At 34.8% G+C, this 21,617-nt stretch overlaps 1 long non-coding RNA gene and 2 gene segments (V, D, J or C); 2 read left to right on the plus strand and 1 right to left on the minus strand.

The window, feature by feature from the left end:
• Positions 1-3,074: 3,074 nt before the first annotated feature.
• Positions 3,075-5,816, minus strand: LOC127157798 (uncharacterized). Its single transcript, XR_007825997.1, has 4 exons — positions 5,555-5,816; positions 4,821-4,890; positions 4,479-4,562; positions 3,075-4,013 (listed from the first exon to the last, which is right to left on the minus strand). It is a non-coding gene; the product is annotated as an uncharacterized LOC127157798 (long non-coding RNA).
• Positions 5,817-9,087: 3,271 nt separating this feature from the next.
• LOC127157797 (T cell receptor alpha variable 18-like) lies at positions 9,088-9,673 on the plus strand. The segment is given in 2 exon segments: positions 9,088-9,171; positions 9,269-9,673. Coding segments are annotated over 2 exon segments (354 nt in total).
• Positions 9,674-17,238: 7,565 nt separating this feature from the next.
• Positions 17,239-20,102, plus strand: LOC127157770 (T cell receptor alpha variable 18-like). The segment is given in 3 exon segments: positions 17,239-17,275; positions 17,404-17,524; positions 19,907-20,102. Coding segments are annotated over 3 exon segments (354 nt in total).
• The last annotated feature ends 1,515 nt before the right edge of the window (positions 20,103-21,617 follow it).

The following is a 21,617-nucleotide window of genomic DNA, read 5'->3' on the forward strand; positions in this document are numbered from 1 at the left end:
AAATAAGTGTTAACTGAGGTGTTAACATGGAGAGATGTGTATTACTGATTGTGGTATTAGTTTCAGGTGGATATAATTTGCTCTTTTAACATTACATGGTAATTTAACAATAATATCTTGTTGATGGTTTAATGATGTCTCAAATTTTATTGCAGGTGCATTTGCTGACAGCATTAGTCCAAGAAGCCAGGATATGATCAGAAGAGAAGGAGATTCTGTGACAATGAGCTGCTCATTTGATACAAGCAGCAATTATGTTTTACTTTACTGGTACAGACAGTATCTAAACAGAGAACCAGAATATTTACTGTATAAAGGTGCTCAAACATATAGTGGAATAGATGGTACACCAGACGACCATCGGTTTCAGGCGACTGCATCTCAATCATCCACTGAACTCACTATTACTGGTGTTACTCTGTCAGATTCAGCTCACTATTATTGTGCTCTAAGAGTTGCAGCCCAGTGATACAAAATGCCTAAGAGGCTTTACAAAAACTCACACATACTGTTATTGCTTTGAACAACAGCAATATCTTTTGTAAACCACAGAAACTATAAATGAGAGGATATGGTAACACCTGTTGAACAATAAATAGTGGTTCATGAACTGAGCTGGTAAAGAAAAATGAACTAGCAAACTGAATAAAATGCTGATAATGTTGAAAATTATAATAAATTGTAATGGTCGTAATCGTAACAAACAAATGGTCATTAATTAGCAATAGAGCAAAGATTTAAAATATCCTAATTGTTATGTTTCACCCCAAGAATAACATATCAGTGTAATGAAATAGTGCCGTATGCTGATAAAAATCTTTTTTATAAGTTCAGAAACATAATTTAATAATAAATTCATAAACACAAATTTTGGCAGAGTGTATGTGATAAATGGCTTTTGAACCTTTTGCAATTTACAAAAGAAAATAGGAGGGGGTGATGTTTACTTTATATTTACATTGTTAACTGCTATTACTAACAACACCAAGGCTTTGAATAACAAACTCAGAAGTGAGTATAAGGTTTTTTTTTGAATCTTTGCAATTACCTTTCCTAATAACGTGCTAGTTAGCCAGTTTAGCAGCTAAACACAGCTAAATGCAGCTAAAGTAAACAGGCTTGTCACTCCACAGAGAGAAGAAAGGGGCAGGGCGAGCAGAGCTCATTGGCATTGGGATCAATCCCTCAGAATGGGATGATTTTTGCAGAGCTCATTTTGGCAAGGTAAAAATGGTGGTGTTTTACACAACCACTGAAACGTTTTAACCAAATTATATTATAAACTTTTCGGTAAGACCCTAAAGAATCATATCAATGTGTGGAAAATGGGCATTCAATGACTCCTTTAAGTTTATTTATTTAATAATACATTAATTTAATTTGTTAATATTTATTTCTAGTACCATTGTAACATGATTATTATATATTTGCACAGTGTAGACCAGATACAGTTGATCAGCGAGATAAACATGTAACTGAAGCTGAAGAAGGATCAGCCACATTACAATGCAAATATACTGCAACTACAGCAACACCACCAGAACTCTTCTGGTACATCCAGAGAGAAAAAAAAAAAAAAAAAAAAAAAAACATTCCTAAATACATGAGGAAAAACAAATATGGAGGAAATCAGGTCACTGAGTTCAAGGAGAGATTTCACTCTGAAATGTCATCAGATTCAGTTCCACTGACAATCAAGAATCTGCGTGTGTCTGACTCTGCTGTGTACTACTGTGCTCTGAGGTCCACAGTGACTAAAACACACTCAGCTCAAAAAAACATATTCACTGCTGATCCCCATTTTGTGATACAATCATCCATTTTATTCATTTATTGTATGTATATGCACAAAAAGCTTAATTTTATTAGTGTATCAATATTTTCAGTACACCAGTGTAATTAATGTTAAAACAGAATAAATGTTTAATGAAATTCAAGATCAAAAACAAAGCTTGCTCTGTGTTGGCAAAAAAGGGGGCAGGTCTTGATATCACAATCCACACCCACATTATTAATATAAAGCATATCAGTTCTCCAGTGCATTCATTAACCTATTTACTTTTAAAAACAGGTCAGATCTGAAAAATGAAAATGGAGAGATATTTTTGGATGTAAGTGATAAGTTTGCATGTGTGGACATCAAAAACGATAAGCTGTGATCAAAACCAATTAAAACTTTCAACATGAAGGTATATCTGCTATTGATTCTCATCATTTCAGGTGAATAAAAAAATTATTTTTTCATCATCAAAGTTTGTTTTGGGAAAGAATGGCATTTGATTCATGGAAAGGATTGTAATTTTATTACAGGTGTGTTTGCTGACAGCATTAAACCAAATGACAAGGATACTAATATGATCAGAAGAGAAGGAGAGTCTGTGACACTGAGCTGCACATATGATACAAGCAGCAGATATGTTTATCTTTACTGGAACAGACAGTATCCTGGTAAAGAACCTCAGTATTTATTGTATAAAGGCGCTCGATCGTACAGCAGCTATGATATACCAGACCCTCGCTATCAATCGACTACATCCCAAACATCCACTGAACTCACTATTAGGAGTGTAACACTGTCAGATTCAGCTCTCTATTACTGTGCTCTACACTGTAAAAACTGTTACTTAGATTCAACTCAAAAAAATTAAGGCAACATTTTCCAACTACTTTTTGTAAGTTTAGTGAACTTCTTGTTATTTTGATTTGGTAAAAATCAGTATTATTTATTTTACTGTATGCTAAAAAATTAAGTAGAGTCTACAATATAAAGCAAAACATTTGAGTTTAACCATTGTGACAAAGAGCAGCATATTGACCAAATCATACTTAGTTAAAATAAGTAAATAAAAAATTAAACTTTTTGATTTTAATTCATTTACTCTATTACTCTATTAATTTAGACAAATTATTTCTGCAATCCACTTGAAATAATTAGTTAGCATTGCCATAACTTTAATAAAGAAAGAGAGGTATTTGTTTCCAACGTTTATTACTCTATAACAGCTGCCATATACAAACAATTGGGTGCACTAAGTTTCTGTAATCAATTTCTATGTTAATGTTGTAAACATTTTAACATTAAAAATTACAGAAACTTCTAACCTCATCTTTAAGTGCAGCATAGAACACTAAAGGACTGACTTTAGTGCACAGTACAGTACATTTTCCTATGTATTAAAACATAATAAACTAATACAATAACATGTTTCAAGCACAATCTGCTATATTTCAATAAAACATTTGACATTGAAATAAAATAAAATAAAGGGCCTCTGACCTCAGCATTTGATATAACAAAACTAACTTCAGCACATCAAGTGCCCAAAAGCTGGAGACTTATCCAGGAACTGAAGAAGTCTGTGCTTGACTACCACACTGTTCTAAGTTAAACTGCCCACCGAGCAAGAGTGATGAAGCAAAGAAACATAAAAAAAAGCATAATCTTACATAAATCCTTACAAGAACACCTTTGACACACAACATTTGAATTTAAAATAAAACACAGGAAGGCAGGATCACAGCATTTGACAAGAAAGAACTGACTTCAGCTTCAATCCGTAAGTGCACAGTACAGTATATCTTAGTATGTATTAAAACACTTTACCATAAAATGGTTTATATAACAGAACCTCTGAACCGCAGCCAATTAACAATTAAACATTCACAACAATCTTCTGAAAAACTCAACAAAAACACAACAAGATTGCCATTTAGTGTGAGGTTGGCATTTGACCAACTAACTCAGAAGTTTGTTTTTGAGTGTCATGAATTGGGAGGAAGGCTTTGGGCGCAGTGTGTCAAGTCCCACAAAAAGTCTTTGGAACACCTCAAATGTTTTGCAGAGTTGTGGTGGATACTGCAGGTTCAGAGCATAAGTCATCCCCAGAAGCGGGCAACATGCCCTGGCCAGATTTCCAAGATCAGTAAGCACTGGGATTCCCTCAATGATGATGCCCACTGCATCTGGTTCACGGCAGACATATATCTGCATATACACTGCTCTCCGTTTTTCCCTGTATGAGAATAAACAGAACAATAAGTGGCAACAGAGAACAATCTTCAAAAGCCAGGTGTGGTTAAGTAAAAGTACTGAAAATGCCACTCTTACAGTTATATCATCAGATGATTATGACTCCTGTATTAATGTAAAACAAGGATTTTACTTTTGTGAAACTGCAGTTGAAAAATATGACAGTATTTTTTAAATCAAGTCTACAAGCAACTGGAAGACCAAAAGGTTAATTTTGGACCCTGGCTCCTGCACATACATTTGGGTGTTTGTAGGTGTGTTTTTTTAACTTTTTACAGAGCCAGACTAGCTATTTCCACCCAATTACAGTATTTCTAAGACAAGCTAACCAATCCCCAACTCCAGCTCCGTACTATAACTCAGACAGACATAAGATTGATGCAGTAACTGAGGAATAAGTGCTTTTCCCAAAAAAAAAGTCAAACTATGCTTTTTAAACAATACTTACATAGTAGTCAGAGATGAGCTCTTGCCCACTCTCTCCCATGTATTCAATGAGGCATCTCAGAGTTACCACAGAGGTACTTGGATCCTATAGTTGGTAAGTGAATAATGAAAAAACTGAATCTTGCAGGCAATATAACAACAAACATACAATCCCATTATCAGTGTGGTTCTGCACTACCTATTCAACAGAGCTCTATATTATATATTAATTAGGAGCTGTAAACAAATTTTTTTTTTTTTTTTTTTTTTTTTTTGCAATATTCACCCAATTAGGCAAGACAAGTAAATAAAGTACTTATTGTATTAATATGCATCTGCAACATTGTTACTACTTTTGCCTCACCTGTATCAGTTCCAATAAAAGTTCTTGATGCGTTGACCAGCCGCTCCAGATCAGTAGATCTGATGGTCTTCTAAAGAAGCAACACAAATGAAAGAAGAGTTTATGAAAACCTCAGGATCATTTATGTTATTGCAATGCAAAATAAATATTCAATCTTTTTAGTTGAACAAATGGTTTAAGACAATATAAAATATTTCAACCAAATATATCAAAATATTAAGTTAAAGCTTTTACGAATTTTTATGATACGTTGCAGAGAGAGGCGCCAAAAATATAATGTCCTCATCTTTTTCAATCATGCAGGGACAACAACTGTGACTACAAACCTAGCAGTTAAGGTAACTTTTAACTGACACATGTACAAGGATGAGAGACCATGCTACTAGTGTTTTGCTAGCTAATTCGGAAAGACGCAGAACATTTAAGACGAGTGATTTGAGACAAAATAATTCACATTCACCGAGGCTAACGTTATTAGACTCCTTAAACAAACAAAACGACGATGTTTTTTTTTAAAGTACCCAGACTAAGTAGAAACATAATCTGGCAATATATCTCACATATACCTATCCTACGTTAACGTTAGCGATAGTTGTTTAAAGATTAATGTTAATTTCATGACCTTCGGTAAGGCCGCATGGCGCCTGCAAAACTGACAACTTAACGTTACTGTCTGAAACCTGGCGACTCATTCGGCTAAAACCTAACTTTATGCGATGTAAATAGTTACTTACATGTGTTGCACGTTGTATAAAGCCCCCAAAAACTCCAAAGAAATCCGAAACTGGTCCGGTACAGGTGACAATGAGCAAGGATGTCGTTGTTCTGCTGCAGCATGTGAGCGGGTCGTGACATTTTACTTTGGATATAAATACTTAAATAGAGTTTTGTAGAAGCAATTTATTGTAAAGGTCAGTAAAAAACAATTTTTTGATAGGTAATAATAAGTTACAAAAACAATCACACTTTTTACTTATGTAAAACTTAAATGAATTCAAAAAGAAAAGGGAATCAATTTATTGGAAGAAATATACTTTTTAAAATAAATTCCTATAGATAACACCCTTGAAGAGCTTTTTACAGTGTACGAGTTGACGCCCAGTGATACAAAATGCCTGGGAGTCTTTACAAAAACTCACACACAAAGTTGAAGAATAGCAATCAAATGATTTTAAACCACATTTATCTTTCATATAACCCACATGGAATATATAAACCACAATATGCTAACACCTGCTTATTTAGTAACAAAGTATCAAAGGATCACAGTAAATAACATCAAGACTACATAAAGAATTATCTACTAAAACACAAATAAAATATATCTAAGTAGAAATATTCCAAAACACACACACACACACACACATACATTAAAAAACACTGAATTTAGGAGCTGTCTTAATGGCAGTCTTCACTGCATTGCTTTCAGGTCAATGTTTAAAATGACAAAGTAAGTGAATATTCACATAAAAACTTCTTAAAACAAATAGCGCATTGAGTAATACATTTGTAAACGTAAAATTATTCAAAATATTCTTGATTTGAAGAACCAACATGAAGAGTGTCCACTACTAATTCTCATAGCAGTATCAGGTAACATACACTTTTAACATTTTATATATTTTGGTTCAACATGTTGTCATATACTTACTGTTTATTAAGACAATAGTAACAAAAACAATAAACCTATAAGAGTCAGATGTGTGTATAAACAATAAAGCAAGCAAACAAACATACTGATTAAGAAAAAGCTCCTCCCAGCGACTGCATAGTAAGATGATTGTTAAAACAGGGTCAAAGACAAGCTGAAACAACTGTGCTCTCAGGGGATTTAAACAGTTCATTCCTGTCAGTTACACATTACAGTTATTACAATGAAACAGTGGGGAAGACATTTTCTCATTGTTACAACATTTTTCTGGGGTGAGTAGAACACTTTTGAGTCTCCAAATCTGCCTTATTATAACATGCAAAATATGAATTTGTTTTGCTTTAAATTCTGTTCCAGGATGTGATTCTTTGGAGAGTGTTGACCAGAATACAAGTGTTCAACCTGCTGTTGAAGGCACATCTGTAACAATTAATTGTACATATGTATCAAGTGATTCATCCCCGTATCTCTTCTGGTACCAACAAAAAGTGAATGGAATCCCCAAATACATGATGATGCTAATTGGTACAACTTTACAAAAAGACGAAGACTTTGAGAAGAGATTTAATGCAAATCATGACAAAAATTCAAAATCATTTCCACTGACAATCCAGGATGTGCGTGTGTCTGACTCTGCTGTGTACTACTGTGCTATGAGGCCCACAGTGACTAAAACACACTCAACACTCATACAAAAACACATGGTGATGAGCTACAATTTTCTGATGGTTGATAACATTTGCTATATATTCATTTCACAATTAGTTATTAACATGATATTTATAAAATATAAAAATATTACTTGAGTGACTGATACAGATATTTATATTTCCCCACCATATCATAAGCACATTCATTATTTTGATATTCTTATTTAAATTGCTTACAAATTCTAATGCACAAATAACACAAATTTTACGGTCACCTTGCAATAACTTGTGTAGTGCAAGAGGGCGACATATGTACTTCAGAAATTATTTTGAAGACGTCTTGAGCTCCTCTTGTGACTTTAGTTTTAGGCTACTTAATAATTCATATTGTAAATATTTTGTATTGATTTTCAGAATGCAGAGCAGAGGATAGTGTTACTCAGCCAACAAAAGTTCAAATTGCTACTGCACGTGAAACAGTTACTATCAACTGCACACACAAAACCAATGCTTTCCCAACACTTTGCTGGTACCAATACAAAGCAAATCAAGCTCCAAAATATGTGATAAAGCGATATGCTGGATCAAGCGATGAGGATGAAGACCTTAAGGAGAGATTTAATGCAAATCTACTAATATCAGCTCCTTTGACAATCCAGGATGTGTCTGACTCAACACTTATACACTAACAGAACATCCACAATTACACAAACATAGTACATACATAGAGATTGTATATATTTGAATAGCATAATAAAACCTAACCTAAATAAAATAACTAAAAATAGTTTAAAACATTAAACATTTTGTTTATGTATTACAATAAAATCACCACCAGGGGGAGGCATGTCTTAATTTCTTGTGTGTGACTGTTCAGTTACTGCAAACGTCAAGAGAAGCCACTAAGAACAGTGAGATCTTCTAAAAGCAGAGACTCACATCAGTTGTCTGACTCTCACTCTCTTCAGCTCAACGCAACAATGACAAAATGGCTTATTATTACCCTTTTCTTCACAACAAATGGTTTTGGTAAGAAGAGTATTTAATCATTTACACCTCAGTTACTCAATATCTTAATATCTGTTGAGTTACTTAATATCTGATTGTCAATTTACATCCCATCTTTTTCAGTGTGCTGGGGACAGGACAGTGTTGATCAGCCTTTAAGAGAAAAGGCTTCTGTTGAGGGAAAACAAGTGACTTTATTGTGTAATTATACTCTCACGAGTGCTGCAAATGCTTATCTCTACTGGTATAAACAACTACCAAACAGATCACCAACATTCATTCTGAGTGACTTTTCCATTGGGAAGGGAACTACAGAGCCTGAATATCAGGGGAGATTTCATGCAAAATTGGACTCCACATTAGGAACAGTTCCTCTGACAATCCAGGATGTGCGTGTGTCTGACTCTGCTGTGTACTACTGTGTTCTGCAGCCCACAGTGACTGAAACACATTCAACACTCATACAAGAACATGTTCAGCAATGACTGCATTGGGCCCTCAAACAAAACGAAACACACTCTCTCTCTCTCTCTCTCTCTCTCTCTCTCTCTCACACACACACACACACAAAAAACCCCAACAATAACTACAACAACAACAACAACAACAACAACAACCACCACTGCACCACAGGCATAAAAAAATATATAATAAAATTATAAAATAAAAATGCTGCTATTGTGAAGTTTTGATTCCATTTTGTTATAAAACTCCGCATTTAATGAATAAGGATGTTCACATGAATTACACTGATATATAGTAATCCTCATTATATTTACATTACGAAATAAAACGGGATCAAGGATTATTTGTGATGTCACTGGCCACACCCGCTCTACTCACAAACAGCTGAGCTCCTCCCCACTGCAGTCATTTATCTATGCATCCATTTTATCATTTATCAAATTGTGTTTATAAGCACATGTATAAATCTCAAAAAAAAAAAAAAAAAAAAAAAAACCTTAAACTACTATCAAAATAAGTGTTAACTGAGGTGTTAAAATGGAGAGATGTGTACTACTGATTGTCGTATTACTTTCAGGTGGATATAATAATAACAACAACAACAACAACGTTACATGTTAATTTAACAATAATATCTTGTTGATGGTTTAATGATGTCTCAAATTTTATTGCAGGTGCATTTGCTGACAGCATTAGTCCAGTTAACCAGGATGTGATCAGAACAGAAGGAGAGTCTGTGACACTGAGCTGCTCATATGATACAAGCAGCAATTATGTTTTACTTTACTGGTACAGACAGTATCTAAACCGAGAACCGGAATATTTACTGTATAAAGGTGCTCGATCAAACAGGGGTTTAGATGGTATACCAGACGACCATCGGTTTCAGGCGACTGCATCTCAATCATCCACTGATCTCACTATTACTGGTGTAACTCTGTCAGATTCAGCTCTCTATTATTGTGCTCTAAGAGTTGGAGCCCAGTGATACAAAATGCCTGAGAGGCTTTACAAAAACACACATACTGTTATTGCTTCGAACAACAGCAATCAAACGAGCATCAAACCACAGAAATATCTTTTGTAAACCACAGAAACTATACATGAGAGGATATGGTAACACCTGTTGAACAATAAATAGTGGTTCATGAAATGAGCCCAAAAACAAAAGAAAACAAACAAACAAACAAACAAAAACTAAGAAATGGAAGACAAGGAAAAAAAAAAAAAAAGAAGAGAACAAACATGTACTGATTCAGCAGAACAAGCTCCTCCCAGCCACTATATATACAGTGAGATGATATTTAACTTACCAAAGACAAGCTGAAACAACAGGGAATTAAATAGTTCATTTATGTCAGTTACACAGTACAGTTATTATAATGAATCAGTGGGGAAGACATTTTCTCATTGTTACAACATTTTTCTGGGGTGAGTATGCTTTTGAGTCTCCAAATCTGCCTTATTATAACATGCAAAATATGAATTCATTTTGCTTTAAAATCTGTTCCAGGATGTGATTCTCTGGAGAGTGTTGACCAGAATACAAGAGTTCAACCTGCTGTTGAAGGCAGATCTGTAACAATTAGCTGTACATATGAAACCAGTGATCCATCACCATATCTCTTCTGGTACCAACAAAAGATGAATGGAATCCCCAAATACATGATGATGATAATTGGTACAACTCCACACAATGACAAAGACTTTGAGGAGAGATTTAATGCAAATCACGACAAAAATTCAAAATCATTTCCACTGACAATCAAGAATCTGCATGTGTCTGACTCTGCTGTGTACTACTGTGCTATGAGGCCCACAGTGACTGAAACACACTCAACACTCATACAAAAACACATGGTGATGAGCTTCTGATGGTTGATGATATTTGCTATATATTGGCTATATTTTCTATTTCTGTTAACACTGATTAATCACTGTGACTGATTAATTTCACAATTAGTTATAAACCTAAAAAACAAATATTTATAAAATATAAAAATATGACTTGATTGACAGATATTTATACTTCCCCTACTATATCAAAGTACATTTATCATTTTGATATTCTTATTTAAAATGCTTACAATTTATACACAATTTTTAATGAATAAATAACACAAATGTTATTGTCACCTTGTAATAACTCGTGCGGTGCAGAAGAGGGCGACAAGCATTTACTTCAGTAATGATCTTGAAGAGATCTTGAGCTCTACTCTGACAAAAATAAATGAAAACAAGCTCTTTTTAGTCACCGTTTCTTTTTCTGAAGATGATTTGATCACATAATTATAACACAATATATACACATGCATTTGCTAATTTCCTAAACTGAAGCATGAAGATATGCACTGAACTATGAACTGCCCATATACTACAACTTGAGCAGTTAAAGTTCACCTAAATATGGAATTTCTGTCAAGATTTAACTATATTTTATCACTTTCGTTTTGGGCTACTTAATAATTCATATTGTACATATTTTCTATTAATTTTCAGAATGCAGAGGAGAGGATAGTGTTACTCAGCCAACAAAAGTTCAAACTGCTACTGCCGGTGAAAGAGTAACTATCAACTGCACACACAAAACCAATGCTTTCCCAATGCTTTACTGCTACCAATACAAAACAAATCAAGCCCCATAATATATGATAAAGAAATATTCTGGATCAAGCAATGAGGAAGACTTTTAGGAGAGATTTAATGCAAATCTACTAACCTCTTTAACATCAGTTCCATTGACAATCCAGGATGTGCGTGTGTCTGACTCTGCTGTGTACTACTGTGCTCTGCAGTGATTGAAACACACTCAACACTCCTACAAAATCAGAACATCCACAATTACACAAACATACAAATGTTGTACCTACATAGAGATTGTATATAGTTTAATAGCATAATGAAACCAAAGTTTGAATTTTTTTTTTTTTTTTTTATCTATTACCACCACCAGGGGTTTCTTGTGTGAGACTGCTCAGTTCCTGAAAACATCAAGAGAAGCTACTAAGAACAGTGAGATCTGCTATAGGGAGAGACTCAAATCAGTTGTCTGACTCTCACTCTCTTCAACTCAGGGCAACAATGACAAAATGGCTTATTATTACTCTTTTCTTCACAACAAATGGCTCTGGTAAGAAGAGTATTTCATCATTTACACTTGAGTTACTCAATATCTTAATTTCTTAATTTCTTTACTTAATATTTGATTATTAATCTACATCCCATCTTTTTCAGTGTGCTGGGGACAGGACAGTGTTGATCAGCCTTGAAGAGAAAAGACTTCTGCTGAGGAAAAACAAGTGTCTTTATTGTGCAATTATACTCTCATGAGTGCTGCAAATGCTTATCTCTACTGGTACAAACAACTATCAAACAGATCACCAACATTCATTCTGAGTGACTTTACCACTGGGAAGGGAACTACAGAGCCTGAATTTCAGGAGATATTTCATACAAAACTGGACTCCACATTAGGAACAGTTCCTCTGATGATCCAGGATGTGCGTGTGTCTGACTCTGCTGTGTACTACTGTGTTTTGCAGCCCACAGTGACTGAAATACAATCAGCACTCATACAAGAACCCTGAGTAAGCATCTAAATAGTGTTATTGAACCTCTGATGTGACTAAGACTTCCACAAGTTTGTGTCAACCTAAATTCTTAATAATATAAAAGATGACACAGTTGTCACATATGCTAAGAACTGCTTTGCCAATTCTTGCCTTTTTAAACACTCCTAAAACAACATGCATGCAAACGTAAAATGGCAAAATAGATTTGTATACTCTTTAAGGCTTTTTCATATTCAGCTGTGACTGCATTGAGCCCAAAACAAAACAAACAAACAAACAAAAAAAAAACATCACTGCACGACAGGCATAAAAAAATACATAATAAAATAAAATGCTGCTATTGCAAACTTTTGATTCCATTTCATTACAAAACCTGAATTTGAATAAGGATGAATTAAACTGATATATAGTAATCCTCATTATATTTACATTATAAAATAAAAAGGGACTGAGGATTGTTTTTGATGTCACTGGTCACACCCACTCTACTCACAAACAGCTGAGCTCCTCCCCACTGTAGTCATTTATCTATGCATCCATTTTTATCGTTTATCAAATTTAGTTTATAAGCACATGTATAAACCTCAAAAAATACATAGCCAACTTTAAAACCATTTTCAAAATCAGTTTAAACTTAGGTGCTAACATGGAGAGATGTCTACTAGTGATTGTCGTAATAATTTCAGGTGGATATAAATTGCTCTTTTAAAATTACATGATAACTGAACAATAATATATTTCTGATGGTTTAATGATGTCTCAAATTTTATTTCAGGTGCATCTGCTGACAGCATTAGTCCAGATAGCCAGGATGTGATCAGAAGAGAAGGAGAGTCTGTGACACTGAGCTGCTCATATGATACAAGCAGCAATTATGTTTATCTTTACTGGTACAGACATTATCTAAACAGAGAACCAGAATATTTACTGTATGAAGGTGCTCGATCAAATAGCGGTGATAATGATACACCAGATGACCAGCGGTTTCAGTCGACTGCATCTCAATCATCCACTGATCTCTCTATTACTGGCGTAACTCTGTCAGATTCAGCTCTCTATTATTGTGCTCTAAGAGTTGGAGCCCAGTGATACAAAATGCCTGGGAGGCTTTACAAAAACTCACATACAACATTATTACTTTGAACATCAGCAATCAAATGAGCATCAAACCACAGAAATATCTTTTGTAAACCACAGAAACTATAAATGAGAGGATATGGTAACACCTGTTGAAAAATAGACAGTGGTTCATGAACTGAGCTGGAAGAAGAAAAATGAACTAACAAAGTAAATAAAATGTTAAATGATGACAAACTTTAATGGCCATAATGGTAACGACCAAATGTGTTGGTCATTAATTAGCAGAGCGAGTATTATTATATCCCAATTGTTATTTTTCGCTTCAAGAACATATCAATGTAATAAAATGGTGGTATATGCCCATAATAATTTTTATTCATCTTTTTTATAATTCCAGTAACATAAACAGTGTTATTTAATAATACATTCATAAACACATAAATGTTTGCATGGTGTAAGTTAGGGATGTAACGATTACCGGTTTGACGATAAATCATGATAAAATTCCCCACGGTTAGTATTACCGTTTCATATTTTAATTATCATTAAAACCGTATTCGATTACCACGATTTGAACAACTGATGATAAATAAATACTGTCCAGCATAAAGCACAGTCTCATCTGCGCACGGCACACGGAGTAGTTTTGTGTGAAAAGACGACGGAAAAGCTGGGATGTTTAAAAAGGGTGCTAATGGCATAGACGCCGATCCCCACGAAAATGATCGAGCATGCACGGAAAAACACGAGATAGTCTCCGTTCATTTTAAGCAATAAGAAATGGATTGCAGCTTTTACGACTCAATTCTCACTTTCACCCTTCATTTGAAGCAGTTTCGACGTTATTTTATTAGCAAATGCAAAGAATGCATTATTGTAATACGAGAAGGTGCGAGGACGAATCTCTCGGATTGCAGCGTTCTTGCTCTCCCAAATATAGTGATCATGGCTCTTCGCTCCCTCAGATATTACATATGCGATCTCAAACTTTGTTCTGTGTACGCGCGAATAAGTGCTTATTGTAAACAGGTATTTATTAAATCATTTTATGTAGTGAAGCGCAACCCTCATAGAAAAAAATGTTTTTATTTGGTAACTAATGTATTTGCAGTCCGTGTGTTTCACTTCGCAGTTGGGGGTTGCCCACTGGCAGAAACATAAATCGGGAATTATACAAATATAATGGATATATCAATTAATTAATTATACGAATGTACCTCTAAAGGCGGGCGTACACGGTGCGATTTTTGAGGTCGTACGAGCTCGCATGCGATTTTTTTGGTTATCGGAGGAAATCGTCTCTTCTCGTATGGTCGGGGCTCGTATGGTGTGTGAGAAATTACGAGACGAGCAGAGTGCCTTACGAGCACTTCACGACCTTACGATCATTTTTAAACATGTCAAAAAACTTCGGGTGCTGTCGGATTGAAAGCGTGACATGTGTGCTGTTGAACGAGCCGATTTGTTGAGCAAACTGGAAAGGACCAATCAGAAGCTAAGAAAAGAAAACCATATAGCAAAAGTCCTGAAGGCAGTTTTATGATTCTGCATTACTGTTCTTCCACAACAATAGAACATGTAAGTTACAGTATGTATACAATAATACCTGAACTATCCAGCATTTTAACATGTATAAAAACAACGTCACAAATTGCAGAAACTTGCATGACACGCAATGATTGTGTAATTTACATCTTCCACGACGACGATTAAGAAAAGAAAGTCTGCCCTTCAGCCAAACTCTTTGCCATGCCCTTCCTTTCGTTTTTTTTTTTTTTTTTTTTTTTTTTTTTCGCAAGCCATTGCTGCCACAAAGGAAAGGATCTCTTCCTCGGAGTCCATGTTTTTGGCGCGGAACTTCGTGAATGTGATTGCCTCCGAAATCGGCAGGTTTTAAAATCGTGCCGTCTACTACTGCGTCCGTAAACAAAGTCACTCGTGACGTGTGCGTGGCCATACGGTCTTCCGACTGTCCGAATTCGCACCGTGTACGGCCGCCCTAAATGTTCTGACTGTCTTCAGAAAAGATCTGATGTCATTTTGTTTTCATCTTCACTCCATGTAACATCTAAAGTAGTGTTCTTGATCGCAATACTGCTTTATCCACAAAGTTCACAGAAACGGCTCTAATTCAGCTTTTCCATAAGCGCCATCTAGTGACATTCAGTGGATTTACAGGGACTTACATTTACATTCAGCTTGTGCGCAGTTTTTGTCTGGCCAAAAAACAGACTGAATTGTTATGCCCTTGCTGTATCCTGTATTATACATATATTATATATATATATATATCCTATAACAGTTGATGAAAAACAAGCTTATGTGGATTCTACACATTTAAAAAATTCAGATAAGTTATCTAGATTTATGGAGCAGATAAAAAAAACAATCATTTATTAATCAGTTAGTATTTTGACTTAACTCTTTTCTTTTTTTAAAGGCTGAAATGTGAGGTTTGCCTTCAAAGCTTTATTTGATCATTTACTTTAGATATTTGAACATGCCATATAGACCATTTTTATAGATGTAAACAACACTGGTCCAGAAGCACTTCCTGTTTTTTTTATTTTTTTTACTTCACATATACAAATACATCTTAAAGGTGCTAATGTAACATTTTCATCCAGTCAAATGTTATGTTGGTTGTATTTTTTTGTGATGTTTGTGTAAAGTTAAAAAAAAGAAAAAAAAAAAAAAAAAAAACAGGAAGTGTATCGGGACCAGTATGTTTACATCTGACGAAATGGTTGTCAGTCGTGTTGTCATTTAAAATCCTGACATCATTGGTACTGTTACTGTTTTACTGATTAGGTAAACAAAAAGTCATTTTATTTGTTGTTTGTTCATTTTTAAATGTAAAACTTGGTGAAGTAATTTATGTGTCAGTACTTTTCAAACACTTCCAGCACATTTTAACAATACTGTGATAATACTGATAACCATGATAATTTCTGTCACTATAATCGTGATAGATTTTCATACTGTTACATCCCTAGTGTACGTAAATATGAGAAAAATCTTTTGAACCTTTTGCAATACATAAAAGAAACCAGGAGAGGGTGATATTAACATTATACTTACATTTGTTATCTATGTTCATCTGACAGTGCACTGAGCTCCTCCTCATTATCACTAACAACACTAAGGCTTTGAATAACAGACTCAAAGTTTCAGGACTGCATCATACTGCTTGGATGTTACTTGGATATTAAACAATGAAACTATGGTTGCAAGTGTTGATTTTTGCATTAGTTATTCCTGGTATGTAAAGTTAATTTCTTTAAACGTACTTAATTATGTACTTTATTATTTTTTTATTATTATTTATTTATAGTGTCATTGTAACATGATTATCATATATTTGCAGAATGTAGACCTGATACAGTTGATCAGCCAGATAAACATGTAACTGAAGCTGAAGGAGGATCAGCCACATTACAATGCAAATTTACTGCAACTACAACAGCAACACCAAATCTCTTCTGGTACATCCAGAAAGAAAATGACATTCCTCAATACATGCTGAGGAGAAAATATGGAGGAGATCAGGTCACTGAGGAGAGATTTCACTCTGAAATGTTATCAGATTCAGTTCCACTGACAATCAAGAATCTGCATGTGTCTGACTCTGCTGTGTACTACTGTGCTCTGCAGCCCACAGTGACTAAAGCACTCTCAACTCTTAAACAAAAACCTTATTCAGTGCTGATCCCAATTTTGTGATACAATCATCCTTCATTCATTGTCACACATGTAAATGTACAAAAGCTTCATTTTATTATTGTATCAATATTTTTAATTCACCAAAGTAATTAATGCTAAATAATAATAATAAATGTTAAATGACAGTCACGATCAAAAATAAATTTTGCTGTGTTCTGGCAGAAAAGGGGGCAGGTCTTAATATCACAATCCACACCCACATTATTAATATAAAGCAAATCAGTTTGCCAGTGCATTCATTAAAAACAGTTCAGATCTGAAAAATGAAAATGGAGAAATATTTATTGATCAGCATAATTATATCAGGTAAAGCTTCAACATGTTCAGCACTGGATTCAGTGAGTAGAGAGAAAATTTTACATCAATTACATGCATGTTTGATTTGTCTCCTTTTAAGTTTCATTGAAAGGATTGTGGTTCTGAAGCGCCTCCAGGTGTGTTTTCTGACAGTATTGGACCAAATGAAGCAGATAAGAGTATAACCAGGAAAGAAGAAGAGTCTGTGACATTGAGATGCTCATATGATACAAGCAGCAGTAATATCTTACTTTACTGGTGGGTCATTCCAGTTGGAATCATCAAATGGTCCCCACCTGACCCCCTCAGATTTGTCTGAAAAAAATCTATGTGATGGGCAATATGCCCAATAGATCATATACAAAATTTCAGATCTCTACTGTGCGTACTTTTTACAAAAAATCTGTAAAAAAAAAAACACACACACACCCCGTTTTGGCATCACTGTCTGAGTGACCATGTTCAGACTAAAATATCTCCAGAACTATTTGTGCCAGGTCCATAAAATTTTCTGGGCTAAAAGTCTTAGTCCAGAACTGCATGAATTACAACTCACAGCATTGTTACTGAATTTACACCTGAATGCTGGCCCTCTACTTTTCTTTGAAACTATTACTTTAAGGGTTTTCAGATGTCCATAAAACCTCAATTTTCAATGTATAAGCATCAAACTTGGTAAATGGTCTGATATGTACCATGTCTTTCACATCCTTTGACATCAGACAATAGAGTCTGATGGATGTTGAGATATTAAGGTCCAAAAATGGAAAAAAGCTCATTTACACCAATGTTCAGAACAATATTTCCCATGAATGACACCAGGTGTGAACATGAAACTTTTTTTTTTGAAAGAGCATGTTCTTATTGATAAAATATAAAAAAATTGGGATGGGGTTTTGCCTCATTTTTCTGTAATAATTTTTAAAAAAATCATTGTTGTGTGACATTCACAACTACTGTAGTACCAGCTATTTTGAACTCATATGCCTAAATTAATGCTATAATGCAGCATTCCATTGTGCTCGGGACTCGGGGAAATCCGACCTCCACCTCGGGAAAGTGCAATGTAACGGCCACTTAAGTTGGGGTTCCGAAACACACACTCGGGCCAGTTCAGTGCAGACCGAGTCGGTTGGAATTATCCATAGGCATCCATATTTTTGCCAACTGTTACAATGGAACGCATTTACGACGGACATCGGGAGAACTAACTCGGATTCACCAACTACCGACATTCAATGGAATGCAACATAAGTACCTAATCTTGATGTTCCACCCAATCCAGTGAATAATACATCCATTTTCATTGAGAAAGCAGGGCAATATTGATTAGAAAGAATAATATTCAGGTGGTATGAGATCTAGCATCAATCAATCAATCAGTCAATCAGTCAACAATGATCAATTTTGAGGTCAGTCGAGTATCAGGAACACCAGGATTCCATGTCAACTTTGAGGTTGACCCAGCTGAACAAGGCCTTCACATCACAGATATGGTCCCAGGACAATATGTTACTTGTGTGTATGACCGACAATGGTGGGTTGGTATCATCAGAGACATCTCTGACACAGAGCAAGACATTCAAGTGCTTTTTTTGCATCCCCATGGCCCAGCTAGAGGCTACTTTTGGCAAAAAAGGGAAGATGTCTGTTGGGTGCCTCTCCAGCACATCATAATGAAAATTGATGTGCCAGTTACTTCCACTGGACGATGCTATGTCATAAAAGAAAATGAAACTGTGGATTCAGACACTTTCATGAACAACTTTCAGTAACTGTTATGTCACACATTTATTTGTGTTGGTGGTATACATTATTAAAGTGACTCATGTCTGGAAGTACGTTTTTTGTATTTTGTATTTTCTGTATAAGTGGAACATTAATAAATTCTGTTGAAATGCCCACACCAAGTTGAATAGCAAAAGTGAACAATAGGATCAGTGACGAAACTCTGAGTTTTAAAAAAATCATTACAGAAAAATGAGGCAAAACCCCATCCTAATTTTTTTATATTTTATCAATAACAATATGCTCTTTCAAAAAAAACAAGTTTTATGTTCACACCTAGTGTCATTCATGGGAAATATTGCTCTGAACATTGGTGTAAATGAGTTTTTTTTCCCCATTTTTGGACCTTAATATCTCAACATCCATCAGACTCTATTGTCTGATATCAAAGGATGTGAAAGACATGGTACATATCAGACCATTTACCAAGTTTGATGCTTATACATTGAAAATTGAGGTTTCTATGGACATCTGAAAACCCTTAAAGTAATAGTTTCAAAGAAAAGTAGAGGGCCAGCATTCAGGTGTAAATTCAGTAACAATGCTGTGAGTTGTAATTCATGCAGTTCTGGACTAGGACTCTTAGCCCAGAAAATTTCACGGACCTGGCACAACTAGGTCTGGAGATATTTCAGTCTGAACATGGTCACTCAGACTGTGATGCCAAAACGGGGTAAAAAACAAACTTTTTTACAGATTTTTTGTGAAAAAAGTACGCACAGTAGAGACCTGAAATTTTGTATATGATCTATTGGGCATATTACCCATCACATAGATTTTTTTCAGACAAATCTGAGGAGGTCAGGTGGGGAACTTTTCCAAAATTTGATGATTCCAGCTGGAATGACCCTGGTACAGACAGTATACAAACCGAGAACCTGAGTATTTATTGTATGAAGGTGTTCGATCATACAGCGGAGCTGCTGATACACGAGATAGTCGGTTTCAGTCGGCTACATCCCAAACTACCACTGAACTCACTATTAAGAGTGCAACTCTGTCAGATTCAGCTCACTATTACTGTGCTCTACGAGTAGTAGCCCAGTGATACAAAATGCCTGAGAGGCTTTACAAAAACTCACACACACAATTATTTCTTTAAAAGTCGATAATCAAACATTTATAATACCACATGTACCACTGAGACTGTAAATAACAGAATGTGGTAACACCTGCTGAACAATTTAGGAGTGCATGAGGAAAACAGAGGAGGGCAGATGTGATAAAGAACTAGAACAAATTGCTGTTTTACAGCAAAATAAATTTGACATTTTGTAGAAAAATAACTTTTGTTTTACATTTCAATAAAAAGACAAAAAATTCTTAATCTATAAATTTACAAAACCAGAACTACATTATTTGATTTCTCATGTGAGCTAAAATATTCAATACGAAATGGGAATTAAACTAGAAGCTGTGCCAGATTTACTAATATGAATTGTAAGAACAGTGATGGTTTAATGAAGTTTAAGGCAATAATAATTGTAAGACAACAATTCCTATTATTATTTATAGCAGATTATTCTAAGATCCTCAGTAAAAACAGATTGCATAAAAAGAGTCACTTTTTTATAACTTTGCATTTAGCACCTGATAATTACAACATAAAATAAACAGCAGTCATTTATCCATGCATCCATCTCAATAATAATTTCATTTATTAAAAATTTGCATATGGATGAATCTCTCAAATACCAAAACCTCCTGAAGCTGTGATCAAAACCATTTAAACTGAGGTATTAACATGGAGATATGTCTGCTGCTGATTCTAATATCAATTTCAGGTGAATATATTTTATTCCAATGTGTTTTTTTTTTTTTTTGAAAAGAATTATGTTTTGGTTTATGGAAAGGGCTGAGGGTTTAATGTGCAATTGCTATGTCTTTTATTTTATTGCAGGTGTGTTTGCTGACAGCATTACACCAAATAAGGATACTAATATAATAAAAAGAGAAGGAGAGTCTGTGACACTGAGCTGCACATATGATACCAGCAGCAATTATATCTATCTTTACTGGTACAGACAGTATCCTAACACAGAACCTCAGTATTTACTGTGGAAAGGTGCTCGATCATATGGTGGAGAGCATAAAACAGATCAACGGTTTCAGCCAACTGCATCCCAAACATCCACTGAACTCACTATTAACGGTGTAACTCTATCAGATTCAGCTCTCTATTATTGTGCTCTAAGAGTAGCAGCCCAGTGATACAAAATCCCTGAGAGGCTTTACAAAAACTCAAACACACTGTTATTGCTTTGAACAACAGCAATCAAATGAGTATCAAACCACAGAAATGTCAGTAATCAAATGTTTATTATACCACAGGTACATCTTTTGTAAACCACTGAGACTGTAAATAACAGAATGGGGTAACACCTGCTGAACAGTTCTGATGTTAGAGTGGAGAGGATAGGATATGTCATCAAACTAGAAAAATATTATAACATACATGCTCTGTTTGTAATTCAGTTTGATTATGTTATGTCCACACAGTGATGTAGACAATCAAAGTATTTATAAACAATATAGTAAATTAGTTAAATCATGAAAATAAATT

The sequence above is a fragment of the Labeo rohita genome, unplaced genomic scaffold (assembly GCF_022985175.1).
Source record: "Labeo rohita strain BAU-BD-2019 unplaced genomic scaffold, IGBB_LRoh.1.0 scaffold_120, whole genome shotgun sequence".
Taxonomy (NCBI): Eukaryota; Metazoa; Chordata; class Actinopteri; order Cypriniformes; family Cyprinidae; genus Labeo; species Labeo rohita.